This window comes from Panulirus ornatus, chromosome 64 (genome assembly GCF_036320965.1).
Source record: "Panulirus ornatus isolate Po-2019 chromosome 64, ASM3632096v1, whole genome shotgun sequence".
NCBI lineage: Eukaryota > Metazoa > Arthropoda > Malacostraca > Decapoda > Palinuridae > Panulirus > Panulirus ornatus.
Window position 1 is genome coordinate 18,606,533 of NC_092287.1, and position 25,799 is coordinate 18,632,331.

General features: G+C 40.5%; 1 protein-coding gene across 2 annotated transcripts in view; it reads left to right on the plus strand.

Moving 5' to 3' along the window:
* LOC139746155 (uncharacterized) overlaps positions 1 to 25,282 on the plus strand; it is a 69,155-nt gene extending 43,873 nt beyond the window's left edge. Inside the window, exons 4-6 of one of the 2 annotated variants that reach the window (XM_071657021.1) lie at positions 5,520 to 5,631; positions 23,859 to 24,539; positions 25,069 to 25,282. In XM_071657021.1, the coding sequence (XP_071513122.1) occupies positions 5,520 to 5,574 (55 nt within the window). In that variant the 3' untranslated portion in view covers positions 5,575 to 5,631; positions 23,859 to 24,539; positions 25,069 to 25,282. Of the gene's footprint in view, positions 1 to 5,519; positions 5,632 to 14,918; positions 15,434 to 23,858; positions 24,540 to 25,068 lie in introns of those variants that run through there. The other variant, XM_071657020.1, reaches the window with a different exon arrangement.
* The last annotated feature ends 517 nt before the right edge of the window (positions 25,283 to 25,799 follow it).

Here is a 25,799-nt window from a genome sequence, read left to right on the forward strand (position 1 = left end):
TTACTGTGTCTGAGAAGTGTGTATCACTGTTTCATGCACTGTACTGATAATTCCTTGAATGTTATATCATTATCTTACTTTGGTTATTGCTTCTGAGAACTGGCTGCTTCCATTCCCCCACCACTAGCTAGATCACACAATACTCTGCAAGCTGCTGCGTCGCATGATTACAGTGTGGCCGTTGGCAACTGGAGGTCGGGTAATTTTGATGACTGTTTCTATCTTTACATGTCAATGCTTTGGAACTCTTTACCTTATTGTGTCTTTCCCAGTAACTATGACACAGCACATTTTAAAAGACAGGTTTTTCACTTCCTTTCAGAGTTGTTAATACTTTCCCATGTCTCTCTTTCACTTTGAAATTTCTTATTTTCAGTTAAGGCCTGGCATTGATGTGGATGGAACTTCCAATGTGAAAAAAGAATGTTTTGGTTCATAAAAAGTTTTCTGGAGGATTTAGAATTAATGCAATACATTTCTTTTTTTAAGATTTACTCTTCCCATTATGTTTTGTTTGGGCCATTTTCCAGTATTTCATGAAACTTTAGGGTCTTGTTAAGGGGCCAGTCCTCCACTGTGTTGTAAAGCTCCTTCACTTTTTGACATCTTTTTTTTTTTTAATAACTCCTCCCGTTGTCTCGGCTTTCCCTTAGTATCGAAGGCTAAAGCTGACACTTTTCTTAGTCTCTTGTAAATTTCTCAGAATCCTTCTACCACAATGCTTTGGCTCCTGACTACCCAATTTCTCCAGTTTACATTACCAAGAGAGTTGCTGACTTCTTTCTAGTGTCCACAATTATATCTCCTTGAGTTTAGTTTCATTTCTTCCCCTTTTACATACTCGTTCATCACATAATCAAACTGAAACTTAAACACTTTTACTAATTGGTGTTCTACATCACTACTTTTTGTAATAGGTGTACCATGCATGATGTTCTTGGTTTCCATAGTCATGTGGATGAAGGCAAGAACTAGCAATGAAGATGCATCAATTCCTCTCATCCTGGCGAGTTCATTGACATGCTGATGTTGGAAATTTTGCTGTATAAAAAGAGTGTGGTTGAGAGAGCAGAAGAGAGTGTGTTGAAATGGTTTGGTCACATGGAGAGAATGAGTGAGGAAAGATTGACCAAGAGGATATATGTGTCAGAGGTGGAGGGAACGAGGAGAAGTGGGAGACCAAATTGGAGGTGGAAAGATGGAGTGAAAAAGATTTTGAGTGATCGGGGCCTGAACATGCAGGAGGGTGAAAGGCGTGCAAGGAATAGAGTGAATTGGAACAATGTGGTATACCGAGGTCGACGTGCTGTCAATGGATTGAACCAGGGCATGTGAAGCGGCTGGGGTAAACCATAGAAAGTTGTGTGGGGCCTGGATGTGGAAAGGGAGCTGTGGTTTCGGTGCATTATTACAAGACAGCTAGAGACTGAATGTGAACGAAAGTGGCCTTTGTTGTCTTTTCCTAGCGCTACCTCGTGCACTTTTAGGGGGAAGGGGTGGTTATTTTCATGTGTGGTGGGGTGGCGATGGGAATGAATAAAGGCAGACAGTATGAATTATGTGCGTGTGTATATATGTATATGTTTGTGTGTGTATATATATGTATACGTTGAGATGTATAGGTATGTATATTTGCATGTGTGGATGTGTATGTATATACATGTGTTTGTGGGAGGGTTGGGCCATTCTTTCGTCTGTTTCCTTGCGCTACCTCGCTAACGCGGGAGACAGCAACAAAGCAAAATGAATAATAAATATAAAAATCTTAAGAATCTGGGTCTCCATGAGTATCCATCTCCATAGAAATCCAGATGCCTTTACTCAGTTTATAATGGAAATCCAACATTATAGTACTCTAACAAATCTGAGATATTAATTTGTTTTTGATCTTGTATATCTTTGTGTTTGTCAAAATTTATTGGAGGATTATATTTTATTAACACCACTGTGCACTTCTTTCCTACAGCACTTGTCCACATATGTATTGTTTAAATGGGCATCTTACAGTATTTTTTGGAACTTAATGCAAAGCAAAACTAGGGAAACTAGGTGCAGAGGTGTCTGTCTAGGGATAGAATCACTGCTGTTTGATGGATTTGTAGAAAATTTTCAACAATGCTACCAACATAGTGAGTGTGTTACTGTTGATTAGCAATGGTATCCATATAGGGGATGTTGTACTTACATTAAGTACATGCCATCATATCTGCCAAGTTTGGTCTAAGATTTGGGTTCTGGTGGATGCTGACACGTATTATGTATCGAATATTGAAATGTATACAATTAAAGATGGAGAGAACTTGTGACTTAGGAATGCATGTTGTACTAAAGCTCACAACTCTTTGGCATGGGACGGGAAGAAACTTCATGTGACAATTTTTTCACAAGCTTGATATTAGCTAGAGAGCTTGCGTCACAAGATATGTCATTAGTAGGAACTATTTTTGGTAACGGATTGGAAGTTCCTAAAGAACTGCGGGAGGTAAAGCACAAGAAATTGTTTGAAAATGTTTTTGCCTATAATGAAGAAAGGGTACAAATAGTGTCTTACATGGCCAAGAAAAATAAGAATCTGTTTCTATTGTAGAGCCAGCACAAAAATAAGAAATTGAGTGATTGTAACAAAAAGAGACCAGAAATTATACTATATTATAATTTTGCTAAAGGAGGTGTTGACTGTCTAGATGAGATAATTGGTACATACTGTGTTAAATACATGAATAAGAGATGGCATGTTCCTGTTAGGTGCAACTTGTTGATCTGGCATGCTATAATACATTTGTTCTCTACACATGTGCATTTCCAGATCATCATGGGCTAGAACCATAGGAGTCGACTTTTTCTTCTTGAACCGGGCATGGTTTTGAGTCGCAAGTACTGGTACTGCTTCATGCATTTTAGGACAGGGATGAGTTACTCCATCTGTTTCTTCAGAGAAACATTTAAGATATTCAGTGTGCCCAAGGAATAGAGATCGAAAAACTAGTACATAATGCAAGCTGTGTTGTGAATTTGTGTGCTTGGAACATTATTTTGTAACATGTAACTCATGTGATGAAGTAGGCCTCAAAATGACATTTCTTGTTGATTTAAAGGAGATAAGGTTACGTTTATAAGTTGTATGTTTTACATTAAATTGTTTTGCTTCAGAATGATTTTAGTGTTTGCATGAATTATCAGATATCATGTATATTATAGTTGCATCCAGTACACTTAGTTTATATTATTCCTTCAGATATTATATTAAAAAATGTTGGATGGGGTTAAATTGATCCCAGTCATGCAGTGATGTAGAGCGGAAATGTCATGCTCCAAGAGTTAAGAATACATGGTGTATAGGGACAACTGTTGGATGGTGTGAAAGCCTAATATAGAAGAGCTAATGCATGTGAAAGAGTGGATGGAAAGTTGAGCAAAAGTTTTAGGATACATTTCGGTGTGAAACAGGGCTGTGTGGTATCACCTTAGCTTCATAATATATGTATGAATGGAGTAAGAAGAGAGATGAAAGCAAAACTAGGGATAAAATATGCAGAGATGGAGTGTGGTGTTCAAGATATGGTGGTTAGTGGCAAGCTTTTTTGTGGATGATACTGTGTTGTTTGCCGAGAGTGAAGGGGAGTAGCAGAAGGTTGTGTGCTTTATGATGTGTGTAAGCATAGGCGATTGACGGTAACTGTAAGTAAAAGTAAAGTAACAGTATTTGAAAGGAAACAGAGTGAAAGTATAGATATTGTAAAATCATATAGAGTGAAAGAAGTGTGCTAAACTATGCTTTGGATATGGGGAGAAGACTGGAAGAAGTGAGAGAATCTAAGTATTTAGGAGCTGTTTGGGTAAGTTTGGTGATATGGAAGGAGGTATAAGAGAGAGAGCATTACAGGGTAGAAGAGTCATTGGGTCCCTTAATTGAATAATGAAAGGTAGAGGTGCAAGTATGAAAGCAAAGAGAAGATTAAAGGACAGCATAGTTCTCCCATCCCTGACCTATGCAGGCGAAACATGGACATGGAATGAGTCTGAGGTCAAGAATCCAGGCAGTGGAAATGAGCTATTTGAGAAGAGCATGTGGTGTGACTGGATGGAATCAAGAAAGAAATGAAGGAGTGTATAAGAGGTTTATGGCAGGGAATGGAAAGGGAATGAATTATGGAGTGGTAGAATGGGCAAGATGTAATACTTTGAGGTTGTTTGGGCTAATGGAAAGAATGCAAAGCTGGGAGTTTTACAAGGGGAGTCTATGATAGGACAATTAAAGGGGTTGATGTGAAAGGAAGACCACCTGGAACATGGGGAAATAGGGTGGAGGAATACTGTAGGGAGAGAAATGGTGGAATAATGTGTGAAATGGTGAATGTGAGGGACACATGTAGGGACAGGGATAAGTGGAAACTCTTTTGCCTTGGCCACTCCTTATTGGGAGTTCCCAAAGGGAATGAGCATCAGAGATATAAATGAATATGAATGCTTTTCAAAAATTTAATGGCAGAAAGTTTGTATCCCTATTTCCTTAAGGTGGGACTGTTGACAAATTAGGGACAATGTCGACTCCCAAATCTTTGTTTTGAAGCTTTCTTTCACTCTTACCCAACCTCATTTTTTTACATTTACTGTACTGCACTTGGCCTACACTTCATACAACCGTTTATAAGACCAGATTTGGAGTTTGACTCATCCTCATATTCTTACATTTACTGTATTGTGGTTGAACTTCATCAGCCATACATCAGACTAACTTTGAAGCTTGTCAAGTTTCCCTTGTAAGGTGATGCAATTGTACAAGCTTTTCACATCCCTCTGTACACATATTCAGGAAAGAGTCCATACACTTTAGATTGTCATTTTTATAGATCAAGAAGAGCAATGGTCCTAAGAGAGAACTCTTTAGCATGCTACTGATGACTTCAACCCATTTTAAGATGGCTTCCCTTATGTGTGCTCTTTGTTTTCTGCTGAAAATAATCTTTAGTCTGTATAAGTAGGTTTCCTTGTATCCTTACCAGGAGATCCATTTCTTTACCAGTCTCCTGAATGATTGTCAAATGCTTTCAAGCATTTCAGATACAGTCCTCCCACCCCTCTGTATTATTGAAAAAGAAATCCACTCTCATGGAAATGTAAAAGGTTCATTGCACATGTCTAATTTCCTCTGAAACCACACTCTCTCTCACTTGTGTAGTTTCTCCTATGCAAGAATCCACTTGCTGTTTGTTTACCTTTTCCAATACCTTACAAACCATGTATGTTATGCTTGTTAGTGTGTAGTTCAGTATATCTTTTTGGTATTCTTTCTTACAGGGGTATGATATTTGCCATCTTTCTCTCGGAGCACTTTACCTCTCCTAGTAACATTTCAGGTGTTTTGTTAAGTGTATTTGCAGATATTTGTGTGTGTGCATGGTTACCAGACCTCGATATAAGTATTTTAAGATTTCTGATTTGATAAGAACAGTTAGCCATTCATTTTTCTGTTAATACACTTTATGTGGTAACCGGCATTTCCATTTTACTTTTTTAAGGACTCGGATACGCAGGAGCCAAAGATTAAAAGAGAAAACTGGTGGAGGACTTTAGATGTTACATTGAAGAATATTTTTGGTGTTTAAGAAGGTTTTTGGGTAACATTTCCAGGTAAGTTTCTGTTTTTTCTGTTGTAAGATTTCATATCACTACAAAATTGCTAAGTGTGTTTTTTTTTTCACCATTTCCTGCATACGATTATGATTACTACTGTCCCAGGACCTCTTTTGTAGTGGGTCATAGGTTTATAGATATGAAACCAATATCCCACCAATCCATTGGCTCCTGTAGTTTCAAGGTTGCACCACATATGCTGTGTCAGGGACTGGATGGCCTCCTTTGAATTGAGTTCATTGACCAGATCATATTTTCTTTTGTCTACCAATGATGAAACAAGCACACCAAAGTTGACTCTTCACTTGAGATGTAACCTCATGTAGGCGGAGTTTAGCAACACAGTCTATGAATGTGTATATATATATATATATATATATATATATATATATATTTTTTTTTTTTTTTTTCATACTATTCGCCATTTCCCGCATTTGCGAGGTAGCGTTAAGAACAGAGGACTGGGCCTTAGAGGGAAAATCCTCACCTGGCCCCCTTCTCTGTTCCTTCTTTTGGAAAATTAAAAAAAAAATGAGAGGGGAGGATTTCCAGCCACCCGCTCCCTCCCCTTTTAGTCGCCTTCTACGACACGCAGGGAATACGTGGGAAGTATTCTTTCTCCCCTATCCCCAGGGATAATATATATATATATTATCCCTGGGGATAGGGGAGAAAGAATACTTCCCACGTATTCCCTGCGTGTCGTAGAAGGCGACTAAAAGGGGAGGGAGCGGGGGGCTGGAAATCCTCCCCTCTCAATTTTTTTTTTAATTTTCCAAAAGAAGGAACAGAGAAGGGGGCCAGGTGAGGATATTCCCTCAGTGGCCCAGTTCTCTGTTCTTAACGCTACCTCGCTAACGCGGGAAATGGCGAATAGTTTGAAAAAAAAAAAAAAATATATATATATATATATATATATATATATATATATATATATATATATATATATATATATATATATATATTAGGTACAGTAGGGTTGAGGGTCAAGTCAATTGGGAGGTGAGTTTGAATTGAGAAAAACTGGAGGAAGTGAAGTGTTTTAGATATCTGGGAGTGGATCTGGCAGCGGATGGAACCATGGAAGCGGAAGTGGATCATAGGGTGGGGGAGGGGGCGAAAATTCTGGGAGCCTTGAAGAATGTGTGGAAGTCGAGAACATTATCTCGGAAAGCAAAAAATGGGTATGTTTGAAGGAATAGTGGTTCCAGCAATGTTGTATGGTTGCGAGGCGTGGGCTATGGATAGAGTTGTGCGCAGGAGGATGGATGTGCTGGAAATGAGATGTTTGAGGACAATGTGTGGTGTGAGGTGGTTTGATCGAGTAAGTAACGTAAGGGTAAGAGAGATGTGTGGAAATAAAAAGAGCGTGGTTGAGAGAGCAGAAGAGGGTGTTTTGAAGTGGTTTGGGCACATGGAGAGAATGTGTGAGGAAAGATTGACCAAGAGGATATATGTGTCGGAGGTGGAGGGAACGAGGAGAAGAGGGAGACCAAATTGGAGGTGGAAAGATGGAGTGAAAAAGATTTTGTGTGATTGTGGCCTGAACATGCAGGAGGGTGAAAGGAGGGCAAGGAATAGAGTGAATTGGAGCGATGTGGTATACCGGGGTTGACGTGCTGTCAGTGGATTGAATTGGGCCATGTGAAGTGTCTGGGGTAAACCATGGAAAGCTGTGTAGGTATGTATATTTTGCATGTGTGGACGTATGTATATACATGTGTATGGGGGTGGGTTGGGCCATTTCTTTCGTCTGTTTCCTTGCGCTACCTCGCAAACGCGGGAGACAGCGACAGAGCAAAAAAAAAAAAATAAAATAATTTCCCAGGAATACTCAACAAACCCATACCTCTGTAATTTGAGCACTCACTCTTATCCCCTTTGCCTTTGTACAATGGCACTATGCAAGCATTCCATCAGATGAGATGTGTGGTAATAGAAAGAGTGTGGTTGAGAGAGCAGAAGAGAGTGTATTGAAATAGTATGGTCACATGGAGAGAATGAGTGAGGAAAGATTGACAGGATATATTTTTCAGAGGGGGAGGGAGCAAGAAGTGGGAGACCAAATTGGAGGTGGAAGGATGGAGTGAAAAAGAGTTTGAGCAGTCGGGGCCTGAACATGCAGGAGGGTGAAAGGCATGCAAGAAATAGTGAATTGGAACGATGTCGTAGACCGGGTCTACGTGCTGTCAATGGATTGAACCAGGGCATGTGAAGCGTCTGGGGTAAACCATTGAAAGTTGTGTGGGGCTTGGATGTGGAAAGGGAGCTATGGTTTCGGTGCATTATACATGAGAGCTAGAGACTGAGTGTGAACGAATGGGGCCTTTATTGTCTTTTCCTATCGCTACCTCATGCACGTGTGGGGGGAGAGGGTTGTCATTTCATGTGTGGCGGGATGGCAAAGGGAATGAATAAAGACAGCAAGTATGACTTATGTACATGTGTATATATGTATATGTCTGTGTATGTTTATACATGGCCACATGGAGAGAATGAGTGAGGAAAGATTGACCAAGAGGATATATGTGTCGGAGGTGGAGGGAACGAGGAGAAGTGGGAGACCAAATTGGAGGTGGAAAGATGGAGTGAAAAAGATTTTGTGTGATCGTGGCCTGAACATGCAGGAGGGTGAAAGGAGGGCAAGGAATAGAGTGAATTGGATCGATGTGGTATACCGGGGTTGACGTGCTGTCAGTGGATTGAATCAGGGCATGTGAAGCGTCTGGGGTAAACCATGGAAAGCTGTGTAGGTATGTATATTTGCGTGTGTGGACGTATGTATATACATGTGTATGGGGGTGGGTTGGGCCATTTCTTTCGTCTGTTTCCTTGCGCTGCCTCGCAAACGCGGGAGACAGCGACAAAGCAAAAAAAAAAAAAAATAATGTGTGTGTTTGATGATAGAGTGGCAGATACAGGGTGTTTTGGTCGAGGTGGTGTTCAAAGTGAGAGGGTTAGGGAAAATGATTTGGTAAACAGAGAAAAGGTAGTAAAAGCTTTGCGGAAGATGGAAGCCAGCAAGGCAGCGGGTTTGGATGGTATTGCAGTGGAATTTATTAAAAAAGGGGGTGACTGTATTGTTGACTGGTTGGTAAAGTTATTTAATGTATGTATGATTCATGGTGAGGTGCCTGAGGATTGGCGGAATGCTTGCATAGTGCCATTGTACAAAGGCAAAGGGGATAAGAGTGAGTGCTCAAATTACAGAGGTATAAGTTTGTTGAGTATTCCTGGTAGATTATATGGGAGGGTATTGATTGAGAGGGTGAAGGCATGTACAGAGCATCAGACTGGGGAAGAGCAGTGTGGTTTCAGAAGTGGTAGAGGATGTGTGGATCAGGTGTTTACTTTGAAGAATGTATGTGAGAAATACTTAGAGAAGCAAATGGATTTGTATGTAGCATTTATGGATCTGGAGAAGGCATTTGATAGAGATGCTGTGTGGAAGGTATTAAGAATATATGGTGTGGTAGAAGCAGTGAAAAGTTTTCATCGAGGATGTAAGGCATGTATACATGTAGGAAGAGAGGAAGTGATTGGTTCTCAGTGAATGTAGGTTTACGGCAGGGGTGTGTGATGTCTCCATGTTTGTTTAATTTGTTTCTGGATGGGGTTGTTAGGGAGGTGAATGCAAGAGTTTTGGAAAGAGGTGCAAGTATGGAGTCTGTTGTGGATGAGAGAGCTTGGGAAGTGTGTCAGTTGTTGTTCGCTGATGATACAGCGCTGGTGGCTGATTCATGTGAGAAACTGCAGAAGCTGGTGACCGAATTTGGTAAAGTGTGTGAAAGAAGAAAGTTAAGAGTAAATGTGAATAAGAGCAAGGTTATTAGGTACAGTAGGGTTGAGGGTCAAGTCAATTGGGACTGAGTTTGGTAAAGTGTGTGAAAGAAGAAAGTTGAGAGTGAATGTGAATAAGAGTAAGGCTATTAGGTACAGTAGGGTTGAGGGACAAATGAATTGGGAGGTAAGTTTGAATGGAGAAAAACTGGAGGAAGTGAAGTGTTTTAGATATCTGGGAGTGGATTTGGTAGCGAATGGAACCATGGAAGCGGAAGTGGATCATAGGGTGGGGGAGGGGGCGAAAATTCTGGGAGCCTTGAAAAATGTGTGGAAGTAGAGAACATTATCTCGGTAAGCAAAAATGGGTATGTTTGAAGTAATAGTGGTTCCAACACTGTTGTATGGTTGCGAGGCATGGGCTATGGATAGAGTTGTGCTTAGAAGGGTGGATGTGATGGAAATGAGATGTTTGAGGACAATATGTGGTGTGAGGTGGTTTGATCGAGTAAGTAATAATAGGGTAAGAGAGATGTGTGGTAATAAAAAGAGTGTGGTTTAGAGAGCAGAAGAGGGTGTTTTGAAATGGTTTGGTCACATGGAGAGAATGAGTGAGGAAAGATTGACCAAGAGGATATATGTGTCAGAGGTGGAGGGAACGAGGAGAAGTGGGAGAAGCGTTAAGAACAGAGGACTGGGCCTCTGAGGGAACATCCTCATCTGGCCCCCTTCTCTGTTCCTTTTTTTGGAAAATTAAAAAAAAAACAAGAGGGGAGGATTTCCAGCCCCCTGCTCCCTCCCCTTTTAGTCGCTTTCTACGACACGCAGGGAATACGTGGGAAGTATTCTTTCTCCCCTATCCCCAGGGATATATATATGAGGAAAGTCCCTCAAAGGCCCAGTCCTCTGTTCTTAATGCTACCTCGCTAACGCGGGAAATGGCGAATAGTATGAAAGAAAAATATATATATTTATATGTAGGGTGCAGGAAGGTAGTTTTATGCTTGTTAGGCCCTGTTTCTTCAACAATTTCTATGATACAACCTCTTCAATTTATGTATGCTATCTGCATTTATCATGTCTTAAGTCATTCTGTTCCATTCATCCTCTATTTTACTATAAAAGTATTTCTTTACATCCTTATTAACAAGTTTGTTTGATTTCATGTTTTAACCTCTGGTTGCTCTGTCCCAGCATCTCTTAAAAAGCAGTTTACTGTCTACATCGTGAGTCTTTTTTACAAACTTCAGAGGTTGTGATTAGATCATCCCTCACTCTGCTCTCCTCCAAGGTGGGTAAATTTGAAATCTCCAGCCTTTCCCCATAACTTAGCTCTCTTGGTTCTGGTACCATCTGTGTTGCCTTCCTCTGGACGTTCCCTATGAGCTCATTGTGCTTCTTTAGGTGTGATGACCAAACTAGAGAAGCATATTTAATTTTTGACCTTATGGAGAATATGAATAGCTTGCTAGATACTACTTTATCCAGTAAGCAGTCTTGTATTCCTTTCAGCACATTTTAACATTGTGTACACTATTTTTATACCTTGCCTTCATCGAGTTGCTACAAAAGTAAGGAATGAAGGCTAAAGAGGTTATTGATTTGAAAAATTTTATGCTCATCCTCCTCGAAGGCTCAGATTGGGGTGCCTAAATGTGTGTGGATGTAACCAAGATGTGAAAAAAGGAGAGATAGGTAGTATGTTTGAGGAAAGGAACCTGGATGTTTTGGCTCTGAGTGAAACGAAGCTCAAGGGTAAAGGGGAAGAGTGGTTTGGGAATGTCTTGGGAGTAAAGTCAGGGGTTAGTGAGAAGACAAGAGCAAGGGAAGGAGTAGCAATACTCTTGAAACAGGAGTTGTGGGAGTATGTGATAGAATGTAAGAAAGTAAATTCTCGATTAATATGGGTAAAACTGAAAGTTGATGGAGAGAGATGGGTGATTATTGGTGCATATGCACCTGGGCATGAGAAGAAAGATCATGAGAGGCAAGTGTTTTGGGAGCTGCTGAATGAGTGTGTTAGTGGTTTTGATGCACGAGACCAGGTTATAGTGATGGGTGATTTGAATGCAAAGGTGAGTAATGTGGCAGTTGAGGGAATGATTGGTATACATGGGGTGTTCAGTGTTGTAAATGGAAATGGTGAAGAGCTTGTTGATTTATGTGCTGAAAAAGGACTGATGATTGGGAATACCTGGTTTAAAAAGCGAGATATACATAAGTATACTTATGTAAGTAGGAGAGATGGCCAGAGAGCGTTATTGGATTACGTGTTAATTGACAGGCGTGCGAAAGAGAGACTTTTGGATGTTAATGTGCTGAGAGGTGCAACTGGAGGGATGTCTGATCATTATCTTGTGGAGGCTAAGGTGAAGATTTGTATGGGTTTTCAGAAAGGAAGAGTGAATGTTGGGGTGAAGAGGGTGGTGAGAGTAAGTGAGCTTGGGAAGGAGACTTGTGTGAGGAAGTACCAGGAGAGACTGAGTACAGAATGGAAAAAGGTGAGAACAATGGAAGTAAGGGGAGTGGGGGAGGAGTGGGATGTATTTAGGGAATCAGTGATGGATTGCGCAAAAGATGCTTGTGGCATGAGAAGAGTGGGAGGTGGGTTGATTAGAAAGGGTAGTGAGTGGTGGGATGAAGAAGTAAGAGTATTAGTGAAAGAGAAGAGAGAGGCATTTGGACGATTTTTGCAGGGAAAAAATGAAATTGAGTGGGAGATGTATAAAAGAAAGAGACAGGAGGTCAAGAGAAAGGTGCAAGAGGTGAAAAAAAGGGCAAATGAGAGTTGGGGTGAGAGAGTATCATTAAATTTTAGGGAGAATAAAAAGATGTTCTGGAAGGAGGTAAATAAAGTGCGTAATACAAGGGAGCAAATGGGAACTTCAGTGAAGGGTGCAAATGGGGAGGTGATAACAAGTAGTGGTGATGTGAGAAGGAGATGGAGTGAGTATTTTGAAGGTTTGTTGAATGTCTTTGATGATAGAGTGGCAGATATAAGGTGTTTTGGTCGAGGTGGTGTGCAAAGTGAGAGGGTTAGGGAAAATGATTTGGTAAACAGAGAAGAGGTAGTAAAAGCTTTGCGGAAGATGAAAGCCGGCAAGGCAGCAGGTTTGGATGGTATTGCAGTGGAATTTATTAAAAAAGGGGGTGACTGTATTGTTGACTGGTTGGTAAGGTTATTTAATATATGTATGAATCATGGTGAGGTGCCTGAGGATTGGCAGAATGCATGCATAGTGCCATTGTACAAAGGCAAAGGGGATAAGAGTGAGTGCTCAAATTACAGAGGTATAAGTTTGTTGAGTATTCCTGGTAAATTATATGGGAGGATATTGATTGAGAGGGTGAAGGCATGTACAGAGCATCAGATTGGGGAAGAGCAGTGTGGTTTCAGAAGTGGTAGAGGATGTGTGGATTAGGTGTTTGCTTTGAAGAATGTATGTGAGAAATACTTAGAAAAGCAAATGGATTTGTATGTAGCATTTATGGATCTGGAGAAGGCATATGATAGAGTTGACAGAGATGCTCTGTGGAAGGTATTAAGAATATATGGTGTGGGAGGCAAGTTGTTAGTGGCAGTGAAAAGTTTTTATCGAGGATGTAACGCATGTGTATGTGTAGGAAGAGAGGAAAGTGATTGGTTCTCATTGAATGTAGGTTTGTGGCAGGGGTGTGTGATGTCTCCATGGTTGTTTAATTTGTTTATGGATGGGGTTGTTAGGGAGGTGAATGCAAGAGTTTTGGAAAGAGGGGCAAGTATGAAGTCTGTTGGGGATGAGAGAGCTTGGGAAGTGAGTCAGTTGTTGTTCGCTGATGATACAGCGCTGGTGGCTGATTCATGTGAGAAACTGCAGAAGCTGGTGACTGAGTTTGGTAAAGTGTGTGAAAGAAGAAAGTTAAGAGTAAATGTGAATAAGAGCAAGGTTATTAGGTACAGTAGGGTTGAGGGTCAAGTCAATTGGGAAGTAAGTTTGAATGGAGAAAAACTGGAGGAAGTAAAATGTTTTAGATATCTGGGAGTGGATCTGGCAGCGGATGGAACCATGGAAGCGGAAGTGAATCATAGGGTGGGGAGGGGGCGAAAATTCTGGGAGCCTTGAGGAATGTGTGGAAGTCGAGAACATTATCTCGGAAAGCAAAAATGGGTATGTTTGAAGGAATAGTGGTTCCAACAATGTTGTATGGTTGCGAGGCGTGGGCTATGGATAGAGTTGTGCGCAGGAGGGTGGATGTGCTGGAAATGAGATGTTTGGGGACAGTGTGTGCTGTGAGGTGGTTTGATCGAGTAAGTAATGTAAGGGTAACAGAGATGTGTGGAAATAAAAAGAGCGTGGTTGAGAGAGCAGAAGAGGGTGTTTTGAAATGGTTTGGGCACATGGAGAGAATGAGTGAGGAAAGACAGACCAAGAGGATATATGTGTCGGAGGTGGAGGGAACGAGGAGAAGTGGGAGACCAAATTGGAGGTGGAAAGATGGAGTGAAAAAGATTTTGAGTGATCGGGGCCTGAACATGCAGGAGGGTAAAAGGCGGGCAAGGAATAGAGTGAATTGGATCGATGTGGTATACCAGGATTGATGTGCTGTCAGTGGATTGAATCAGGGTGTGTGAAGCGTCTGGGGTAAACCATGGAAAGTTGCGTGGGGCCTGGATGTGGAAAGGGAGCTGTGGTTTCAGGCATTATTGCATGACAGCTAGAGACTGAGTGTGAACGAATGGGGCCTTTGTTGTCTTTTCCTAGCACTACTTCACACACATGAAGGGGGGGGGGAGGGGGATGGTATTCCATGTGTGGCGAGGTGGCGATGGGAATGAATAAAGGCAGACAGTGTGAATTGTGTGCATGGGTATATATGTATGTGTCTGTGTGTGTATATATATGTGTACATTGAGATGTATAGGTATGTATATTTGCGTGTGTGGACGTGTGTGTATATACATGTGTATATGGGTGGGTTGGGCCATTTCTTTCGTCTGTTTCCTTGCACTACCTCGCAAACGCGGGAGACAGCGACAAAGCAAAATAAATAAATAAATAAATAACGTCTCAACGTATACATATATATACACACACTCAGACATATACATATATACACAAGTACATAATTCATACTGTCTGCCTTTATTCACTCCCATCACCACCCCGCCACACATGAAATAAAAACCCCCTCCCCCCTTCATGTGTGCAAGGTAGCGCTAGGAAAAGACAACAAATGCCACATTTGTTCACACTTGGTCTCTAGCTGTCATGTAATAATGCACCGAAAGCACAGCTCCCTTTCCACTTCCAGGCCCCACAGAACTTTCCATGGTTTACCCCAGATGCTTCACATGCCCTGGTTCAATCCATTGACAGCAAGTTGAATATAAATTTACTTTCCAGCCATGAGAATTTGTATATTTTAGTCACTCACTGTTGTAAGTAATTGGTGCAGTTTTATTTTTGAAGTAGATGGTTTATTTCTACAAAAACTGTCAACTTCCATCTCTTGTGTCTTTTCAGCACTTCTAGTATCTGCTGCACAAGGTTCTGAAGATTCTTTTATCTCCTGGCTTTGTTGAGAAGAATCACGTACTAAAAGTTCAAACATATTCACTGCTTAAACTTTTCAGCACAACTTCACAACTTGAGTTTTGTTGGTGCAAGTGTTCTTTATTACCTTCCCATCATTGCGATACAAAATTTGTGTTTATGTTTGGATGCCATCCAGGTATTTGAGAGGTGAATTGTTCTTAGAATATGGCTCTTTTATTGTAAACTTTGTTGTTGTTTTTTATGGCTCATGCCCACTCTATCAGTGGCTTGCTTAGTCATTTATTGTTGAATAATTGTCAGTTATGAAAAACAATTGTATATTTCTGTAGTGTTTTAAGAGGGTAAAGTATCTAATGAATTTTATGTATTATACACAAGAAAGCTATGATAAGAATTTCAGTATTTTAAGCATGAATAATTTAATATCTATATCTTTGCTCAGGCTGTGAGTTTGAGGGTGTGTCAATAAATACATATTTTTCTGTTTTAGATAATTTCTTCCTTGGTGACAGCATTCTTGGACTTTCCCATAGCGGTTTCTTATTTGGAATTTTATATCTGGTTATTTATTTTATTATATTTTGTCACTGTCTCGCTAGGTAGCTCAAGGAAACAGGCGAAAGAATGACCCAACTCACCCACATACACCTGTATATACATACACGTCCACACACACATACATATACATTTCAACGTATATATATACACAGACATATACATATATACACATGTACATAATTCATATTTGCTGCCTTTGTTCATTCCCGTCGCCACCCCGCCACACATGAAATGACACCCCACACCTCCCCCGCATGCATGCGAGGTAGCGCTAGGAAAAGACAACAAAGGCCACATTCGTTCACACTCGGTCTCTAGCTATCATGTATAATGCTCCGGAACCACAGCTCCCTTTCCACATCCAGGCCCCACAAAACTTTCCATGGTTTACCCCAGACGCTTCACATGCCCTGTTAAGAATGTTAATATTAATTTTGAAAATAGTTTCTTTGAAAAGGAAGAATGTTAGAATTTTTGATAAGCATATTTTGTAGTAGAGTTGTTTATGGTAGTACTATCACAAGATATTGAGTGCAACCTTGAATTGTCCATGGCCAACGTGCTGGACCATAGGCTGAACTCAAACGTTTTACACGTTAGCTTAAACTTTTTTTGTCATTGAAAATAGTAATCCAAATGTCAGATAAAAAGTACTTATGCAGACAAATCACAGTAACCTCAACCCTGGATCACTTAAGTACATCTGCCTTCACTGTCAGACCCTCCTCACCAGAAAACATTATTCAATCAGAGACAGATGTTGCCTTCAGGAGTTTCATCACTCCTCTCCGTAAAGGTCTGCTTGGAACTCTGACCTTGTTACAATCACTTGCTCATCACATCTCAAAATTTTGTGCCAGCACAAAATACACAATCCCACCTTGAAAAAGATAATACTGTTATGTTTAAGGAAGGCATTTACTTTTATAGACAGCAGAGTATGCATGCCAAAAGAATATTGGAGAAAAGGAAAATGCTGTGTTATTAATGCAGATGGTTGAAACTGTTTGTTTAACAGATTTACATACTGTTGAAAGTGGTATAGAATTGATCATAATTCGCAAACCTCGGTTGAATGCACAAAATGCAGCGTAGGAAGGCACGACTATTTGAGAATTGACATAATGATATTCAAATGAGATGTGTAAACAAAACATACTCACAGGTGAACCAGTATAAACTTCAGAAATTGGCATCATAACAAGGATAGTGAGGAAGAATGGTAAACTGAGATAAGACTTTAACTGAGGATTTCAAGACATCTAGATTGCTAGTACCTCTGAAATAACCTTAAATGGTGGAAAATGGTATTAGAAAAGCAAAACCAAAGGAATAACAAATTTTAAAGGGAAGAAAAAGTAAAAATTATAAAAGAGACATACATGCTCTGCCTTAGGGAAGATGTATATTGACAACAAATGTAGAAATACACATCGACTGTTGTACATGAAGATATTCTGCTATGGTAGCTACATCATGAAGATTAAAGGAAAGGTTCATTCAGCCATATGTTTGTAGGCACTATGATAGGTTAAGCAAATGCAAATGGAATTACAGATGCTGATATATCCCCCTCCTCTCAAGTCATAGCAGAGCTAGGCAAGGATAACTTGTATGAATGTGTCTAATTGGAGAATGATGCCATATCTAATGATAAGAAAAGATGTGAACAAAGATGATGGGTACGAGGAACAAGAATGAGTACATTAAGAAGGATACATGGCATTATCATTTATTGTAGAAATGGAGACCAGTGACGAAAAGAATAGTACAAGGAATTGGACAAATTCTAGGAACAAATAGAGTAGACAAAGAATAGAGTAGTTAGTAATGGAAACATGGATACAATAATTGTTGAGTTTTTGATAGAAATGGCAAGAAACCAAATAAACCTTGCAATAGATAACTTTATAGCTAAGAAAACAATTGAATGAAGACAAAACAGCGACAAACATAAGAATGACAAGATAGAAACAATAAAGAAGCCATTGAAAGTATTGATACAACAGTACAGTCTAATAATAGAAAGCCAGAATTAAGACTATTTTTGATGAGCAGATAATTGATCTTGGTGACCCAAGTGATTAATTATGCTGATAGATAATTTCATTTTTTTCAAAGTTTACCATTTAGAAAATGTTTATATGAAGATATATTTGTTTTAAGGTGGAAGGATGGAGTGCAAGAGGGCTCAGAGGTTATAGGCCTGAACATTAGGAGGGTGTGAGGCCATGCCACGGTTAGAACAAATTGGAGCAATGTGGTGCCGTCAGTGGGCTGAACCAGGGTATTTGAAGCCATAGGGGGAAATGTGAAGTGGCAAGCTGGTTCATGTTCCCATCTTTTTTTTTTCTTTATAGCTGAGACAGTAAGGGCAGCTGAAGCCCAATCAAGGCCATTCCATTAACACTATATGATTTTTTTTTCTACATTTAATATACTTAGTCGCTGTCTCCCACATTAGCAAGGTAACTCAAGGAAACGGACGAAAGAATGGCCCAACCCAACCGCATACACATGCATATACATAAACGCCCACACACACACATATACATACCTATACATTTCAACATATGCATACATATACATTCACAGGCATATACAATACACGTGTACATATTCATACTAGCTGCCTTCATCCATTCTCGTCGTCATACCGCCACACATGAAACAGCACCCCCTCCCACTGCGTGCACACGAGGTAGCGCTTGGAAAAAACAACAAAGGCCATATTCGTTCACACTCGGTCTCTAGCTGTCATGTGTTGTGCACCGAAACCACAGCTCCCTTTCCACAGTCAGGCCCCACAAAACCTTCCATGGTTTACCCCAGATGCTTCACATGCCCAGGTTCAGTCCATTGACAGCACATCGACCCTGGTATACCACTTTGTTCCAATTCACTCTATTCCTTGCATGCCTTTCACCCTCCTGTATGGTCAGGCCCCGATCACTCAAAATCTTTTTCATTCCATCCTTCCAATTTGGTCTCCCACTTCTCGTTCCCTCCACCTCTGACACATATATCCTCTTTGTCAATCTTTCCTCACTCATTCTCTCCATGTGACCAAATCATTTCAATACACCCTCTTCTGCTCTCTCAACCACACTCTTTTTATTGCCACATCTCTCTTACCCTTTCATTACTTACTCGATCAAACTACCTCACACCACATATTGTCCTCAAACACCTCATTTCCAACACATCCACCCTCCTCCGCACAACCTTATCTATAGCCCATGCCTTGCAACCATATAACATTGTTAGAACCACTTTTCCTTCTAACATACACATTTTTTGCTCTCCTAGTTAACGTTATTGCCATCCAGACATTCTTCAACGCTCCCAGAACCTTCGCCCCCCCTCCCCCACCCTGTGACTCACTTCTACTTACATGGTTCCATCTGCTGCTAAATCCACTCCCAGATATTTAAAACGCTTCACTTCCTCCAGTTTTTCTCCATTCAAACTTACCTCCCAATTAACTTTTCCCTCAACCCTACTGAACCTAATAACCTTGCTCCTGTTCACATTCATACTCAGCTTTCTTCTTTCTCGCACTTTACCAAACTTGGTCACCAACCTCTGCAGTTTCTCACCCGAATCAGCCACCAGCGCTGTATCATCAGCGAACAACAACTGACTCGCTTCCCAAGCCCTCTCATCCCCAACAGACTGCATACTTCTCCCTCTCTCCAAAACTCTTGCATTCACCTCCCTAACAACCCCAATATGGAGACATCACGCACCCCTGCCGAAAACCGACATTCACCGGGAACCAGCAGATCTCCTCTCTTTCTACTCGTACACATGCCTTACATCCATGATAAAAACTTTTCACTGCTTCTAGTAGTGATTGGGGAGAAAGAATACTTCCCACACATTCCCCGCATGTTGTAGAAGGCGACTAAAGGGGATGGGAGCAGGGGGCTAGAAACCCTCCCCTCCTTGTATTTTGACTTTCTTAAAGAGGAAACTGTATATTCATATTGTTACGCAACACGGACGACGCTACTACAAAGTGAAGGGATGAAATTGAACACGGATTAAAACTTTACATTAAAAGAAACAAATAATACAAAAAGGAATTATTATTTACAGGGCATAGAAAATTTAAACAATCCAAGTATGTTTTCAAATCAAGAAATTTCTTCTTCACAAACACAATTATAAGAATGTTGCTAGTATACTTTACACACACAAGTATAGCCAACCTAAGTCAACAATTGAATAAATGCAACACTACAGTTATGGACAAAAGAAAATTGCTCGAATCTGGGTGCTTTCAGTAGAATGAATCTACAATACAGTAGTAGGAGAGATGGTCAAAGGGTATTATTAGATTACGTATAAATTGATAGGCATGTAAAAGAAAGACTTTTGGATGTTAATGTGCTGAGAGGGGCAGCTGGAGGGATGTCTGATCATCTTTTGAGGGTAAAGATTTGTTGTTTTAAAAAAAGGAGAGTGTTAGGGAGAGTGAGTGAGCTTGGAAAGGAGACTTGTGTGAGGAAGTGCCAGGAAATTTTGAATGTAGAATGGCAAAAGGTGAGAGCAAATGACGTGAGGGGAGTGGTTAAGGTATGGGATGTATGTAAGGAAGCAGTGATGGCATGCGCAAAAGATACATGTGGCATGAGAAAGGTGGGAGGTAGGCAGGTAAAGAGTAGTGAGTGGTGGGATGAAGTAAGGTTGTCAGTGAAAGACAAAAAGAGAGGTGTTTGGACGATACTTACAAGGAAGGAATGCAAATGTGGAGAATGAAGTGTCTTTTAGTCATGGCTTGTAATGGGTGAGGCAGGTGTCAGGAGATAGCTCTCTCTCTCTCTCTCTCTCTCTCTCTCTCTCTCTCTCTCTCTCTCTCTCTCTCTCTCTCTCTCTCTCTCAGCCCCACCACCACCTGTTTACAATATCCCCAGAACCACTTTGATAGAGTTCTAGTGTTACCCAGGACCTTTCAAAGACTCCTGCAGCCCAAGGCTGTAAGCTTCTTGCAGATCCAGGATTTGTTCAGTCGCAGTTTGAAGGGCTGCTTTTGTAGCAAGATTCTTTGACAGCTCAGTAATGCCTTGACCACGATGGTGCAATCCTTCAGCATGACTTGTGCGACCCTTGGGTATCATGACGTGACCTCTAACCTCACCCTTAAAGGTCAAGTCAAAGGCCAGACTACCATTATGAAGCTGAAGTGTGTCTGTCTTTGTCAAGTGGATTTGTTTATGGAAACATTAGACTTGCCGGAAGACTTGGCATTGCTTAATCCTATTTTGGCTGGTGATTACACGAACTGTTGCTGTTAGCGTGTGCCATGCCAGTCATCATTTCTGCCCGTGAGGTCTCCCGAAGTCTCTGTCACTGATTCTGTCGGAAAGAAACGACGATTAAGTAGAGCATTACGGCTGTACTTGTTATAATGATAGTAATGATTATAATGAAAGGTAGCGTCTGGAAAAGATGGCTAGGTGGCTTCTTCCTCTGTTTCTTGCTTTAGAGTGTAATATTGCATGAAGAGAATTTCCAACCTCCCGCTCCCGTCCCAATTAGTCTCCTTATACGACGTGCAGATTTCATACTCCTATATTCCTAGCGGTAATTAGTAATAGGCAAAACCAAATACTGACTTTATTCACATAAATACAGGAAGCATTATATGTTATGTCCAGTTTTCCGGCTTATTTACGTGAACTGCTGTTCAGAAAAGTACCGTCAACTTTCCGAACCCCGACAGATAACGGTCACCAGACCATATCTTTTTGTTTTCAAGTTTGTGATGGGATTAGATTTCGTTCAATTTTTCATTTGGTTCATAAATTGGGGGAACTAATGTATTATACCCTCCACAGTAACAAATAGGAATACTGATGTAGCTTCAACAGGTTCCTCGTCAACCTCTTAAAGTTTTGGAGACATAAGACTGGTTGAGCTAGGATTTGTTTCGAATATGATATTGGTTAAGTCAACTGTAGGTGACAGAGATGTATCGGATAACCGCTTATGCTGAAGATCCGCTTAATTCTTTAACTGCATCCGCATTTGTGAAGAAGTAAACATCGGCATTTGCGATTTAACATCTGCATCCGCACCCTTGCTACCCAGAAAGAGCATGTGGTGGATGTACAAAAGAAGTCTGAAGAATAAGAACTGGCAGCGGTGAGCGCTTCTAATCAACTCTGTGATATGGCGTGTGTCATATGTGTCGTCACACACTGGTCTCAGGAGCGTGCAGTGTGTCAGTCGATCACATTGATTAAAGTGAAATGATCAAGTCTTATAAGCCTTACTATTTTTTTTTTTTATGTACAATGGCATCAAGAAACAGTCAAGTGTGGAAAACATGTTATTCACGAATGGGACGTGGAACTACATCTTCGAAAAATCATTTGAAATCAATGCACAAAGAACAGTTTGAAGAATTAGAAGCTGAAGAAAGAAAAGTTAGAGGAGAAACTAGAGACTAAAAATTAAAAAAAAAAAAGGGTCAGACATTAAGCAATGTTGAATATTTTCAGAGTGGAAAACTGTGGGATGCTTATAACTTTAAATAAATTTAAAGAAACTGGATAAGTACACATGGATAAGTACACATGGATTCATGAGACTGATGGCTGAGGCTGCTCCACAATACAGGCTGAAGCAGCGAAACTTTTAATCTTCACTGATATCCAGTGACATGTACGAGTCTGTTTTCAATGAATGAAGGGATTGATTGATGTAGTGAAGCAGGACAGCAAGATTTCCATCACAACTGACGTGTGGTCAGATACCTCAGTAGGTTTTTCATTGCCGAGTCTAACTTCGTGTTAGGTGCTGAACGGCACACAGGAGAATATATATCTAGAAAGTTTGATGATTTTAAATGTGCGCGGTGTTTTGCTTGATGCTGGAGCAGATATGAAAAGGGCTATATTCCTGTCAGGTGTAAATACTTTTGATTGTCCTGTTCGTGAAATACAAGTTGTTAAAACTGGAATATCTTCACAGGATGAAATAAAGATAATTCAGAAATGTCGCAGCATGGCAACTCTTATCACTCAACGATGACACAAGATAAACTTAAAAAAGATTCAGTACAGGCTGCAAGAACTCAGGCTGTGTGTTGTTCATGATATACTCACAAGGTGGAACACAGCAGCTTGTACATGCTGAAAAGAACACTAGAAATACAGGAGTCACTATGTGTACATGCTGCTCCCATCTCCAAAATAAAGGCACCCGTCATCCTTGAATGGTTGATAATGTCCAAATGTGCAAAAGCTTTAGACTAAACCTTATGATGTGATACCTCTTGTAGCTTCCTTGAAAACCACTCTACAGACAAGCACATCAGAAGTGTCTGAAGTAATTGATATCTCAGTTTCAGGCTCTGAACCAGAAATCGAATCAATGATTGAGTCACCCCAAGATGAAAAAAAGCAACACAGTAAACATCATGAAGCATCCAATGGGAGCTGATGTTGAAAAAAGATTTTCGTCTTGAAAGTGAAGATTTGTACTGAGTTGCAACATATTTTGATCCAAGATACAAAAGTAAATTCTTTTCCTTATTTCACATCACTGATCAAGTGAAATCATCACTTGCCAAACTATGTGAAGAGGTAACTCAGCTGAGCACCAGGGCCAAATGAAGACGACGAACCAACCAGAAAACGAAGAAAGAAAACGCAAACAACACAACCAACACCTATGGAACGCTGGATGAAGTAATGACCTCTACTTTTGCTTCCAGCTGTGATGATGACGCAGAAGAGAGACGTGCATCGAGGAAGAGTGCAGTGGAAGATATTGTCATTTATCACAAGGAAAAGAGAGTCAGTGGAACAAGTGAAGACAGTTTGCGATGGTGGAAAGAAGAGAATCTGCCCTGATTTGGCGAAGGTCTCTTGTCGATATCTTTGCTGTCCCCCAAGCAGTGTCCCTAGCGGGCACCTATTCAGTGTTGCTAGCTTGATTTATGATGCAAAACATAAATGACTTTTATCAGAAAAGGCAGAGAAACTTTTGATTTTGAAGAAAAACCTGCCTATCTTGAACTGTAAATACTGAATGACTAAGTGATGAAAGAACAAGATACTGATAGATTAGGGATTAAGTTAACTATTTTCAAAACGGTGGAGGTTAGGGTAAGTTGCCGGGTTGCACGACAAGTTGGGTTCAAGTCCTTGTTACAACACTCATTTCACAATCAATCCCGCTGTTCATCCTCCTTTAGGGATTGGCCGATAAATTGGGTACATGGTTTAGGCTAGGGTATAACATTAACAAGATCGCCCTGATTAGGGCATTCATTTTCCTGTGCCGTCTTGGCTACCATAATGAAAGTGATTTAGATTTGTTTGTCTTGTTTTTCAGAGGAGACGGAACTGGCAGATATGTGATTAGATGAGGAGAAAATGACCAGGTGGATACGAGAAGGGGAACTGACCTTCCTTCTTCCCCAAGTATTTTCAGGAGAGAGATGGCCTCTTCTAGAATACAGAGGGGTGGCCCCCTATCTACATGGACCTTAAGGCGGTGGTGGGGTTTGTGTGGAGTAGTGATGGCTTGAGGTATGACAGCGGGGATTTTCCCTTTCCCTGGTACGTGCGTTTAACTGTGTTGCAAAGGTCAAGTTTGAGCTATCACACTAACACAAGTAGGCTATTTTCTCTACTATACTTTTCGTTCTACTCGTCTTGTTCTATCAAACTTAAATTGGCCATTTGTTTGAGGTGAAATGAATTTCTAAGCTAGAATACTGTGTATTAAGAGCGCTGAACAGTCTTAAGATACTTCAGTGCTTGGCTTATAAGCCTAAATTTTGTGATCCAGTCCAATCCAGAGGGATGGCTCTTAACACGTACATCTCTACTTGACAACCATGCTTGGCCTCGCCGAGGTTATGGGGAGGACCTACCTGGTGGTGTGTGTACTCTGGGTTCTTACCCATATTGGTGACGTGTTATGAGGGGAATGTCCGGCGACCTGGCACAGGAGGTGGGACATGAGGACGTCGTCAGCTTCATCCTAGAGTCTTCTAAGCTTTGACTTCCTGTAAGTAAACTGGATTATCGTACGAGGGTACCGGAGAGGGTCTTTAGTATCTTCCTAGTTATCACGAAGGGCATTTCTGGCCGAGAGGGGATGGGTACGCGGTGCTGGAATTCATGGAACTGATAAAGATAGATTTTTAAACATGTTTATATTACATCATCATTATCAGAGGATGTATTCAATTGTGAGGCTTAGTGTGATGTGAACTAAATGCTATGAGGGTATGTTAGATTTTATTTTGATGTGTGTTTATCCACATAATGGAGAGTCATTGATGACAATTTTCCATGTCTGTTGTGTCTGGCTGTAGTCGAAAATTGTATTCCTTGTATATTGTGATTTATGAGTTAACATCCTATATTTACAAAAGTGGAAATGTTGTAAGGAAGGTATATGAAGATGTGATGATTAGGGATTGCGTGCGACATGCAATGCAAATAGGTATAAAAGTAGCTCATATATCGGTGATAGTTATATGGACACAGAATATATCATATCCTCTCCACAGACATCGCGTCTTGCCTTCCAGGTGCCAGAGTCATGCAGGTTTGTGGTGATGTTACTACGCTCATTCCTCATGCAAAGTTACTGACGATGTTGACTGTTGACGCTTGAGATGGACCTACGTGGGTAAAGGGGTTCGAGATGCTGACCATGACGGTGGTTCGAGTGTACAGGTTCGAACCCTGGATGTGGTAGGTGTTCCACCGTGACACCCACCTGTTCTTCCTTCCCTAGCCTAGGTTGGTCGATGAAATGGGTACTAGATGATATATTTTATATCTGGTTTGATATGTATATGTTTAAGGCTATATTTACAGAAGGACAACAAATTTCTCCTTTAGAAGTTACATCATGTGGGTTCACGAATGCAAACACCAGTAGATTGAAAAGACATGGAGACTTAATACACACACACACACACACACACACACACACACATATATATATATATATATATATATATATATATATATATATATATATATATATATATATATATATATATATCTTTCTTTTCTTTCATACTCTTCGCAATTTCCCGCGTTAGCGAGGTAGCGTAAGAACAGAGGACTGGACCTTTGAGGGAATATCCTGACCTGGCCCCCTTCTCTGTTCCTTCTTTTGGAAAATTAAAAAAAAAAATGAGAGGGGAGGATTTCCAGCCCCCCGCTCCCATATATATATATATATATATATATATATATATATATATATATATATATATATATATATATATTGGAAAGGGTCACAATTTTG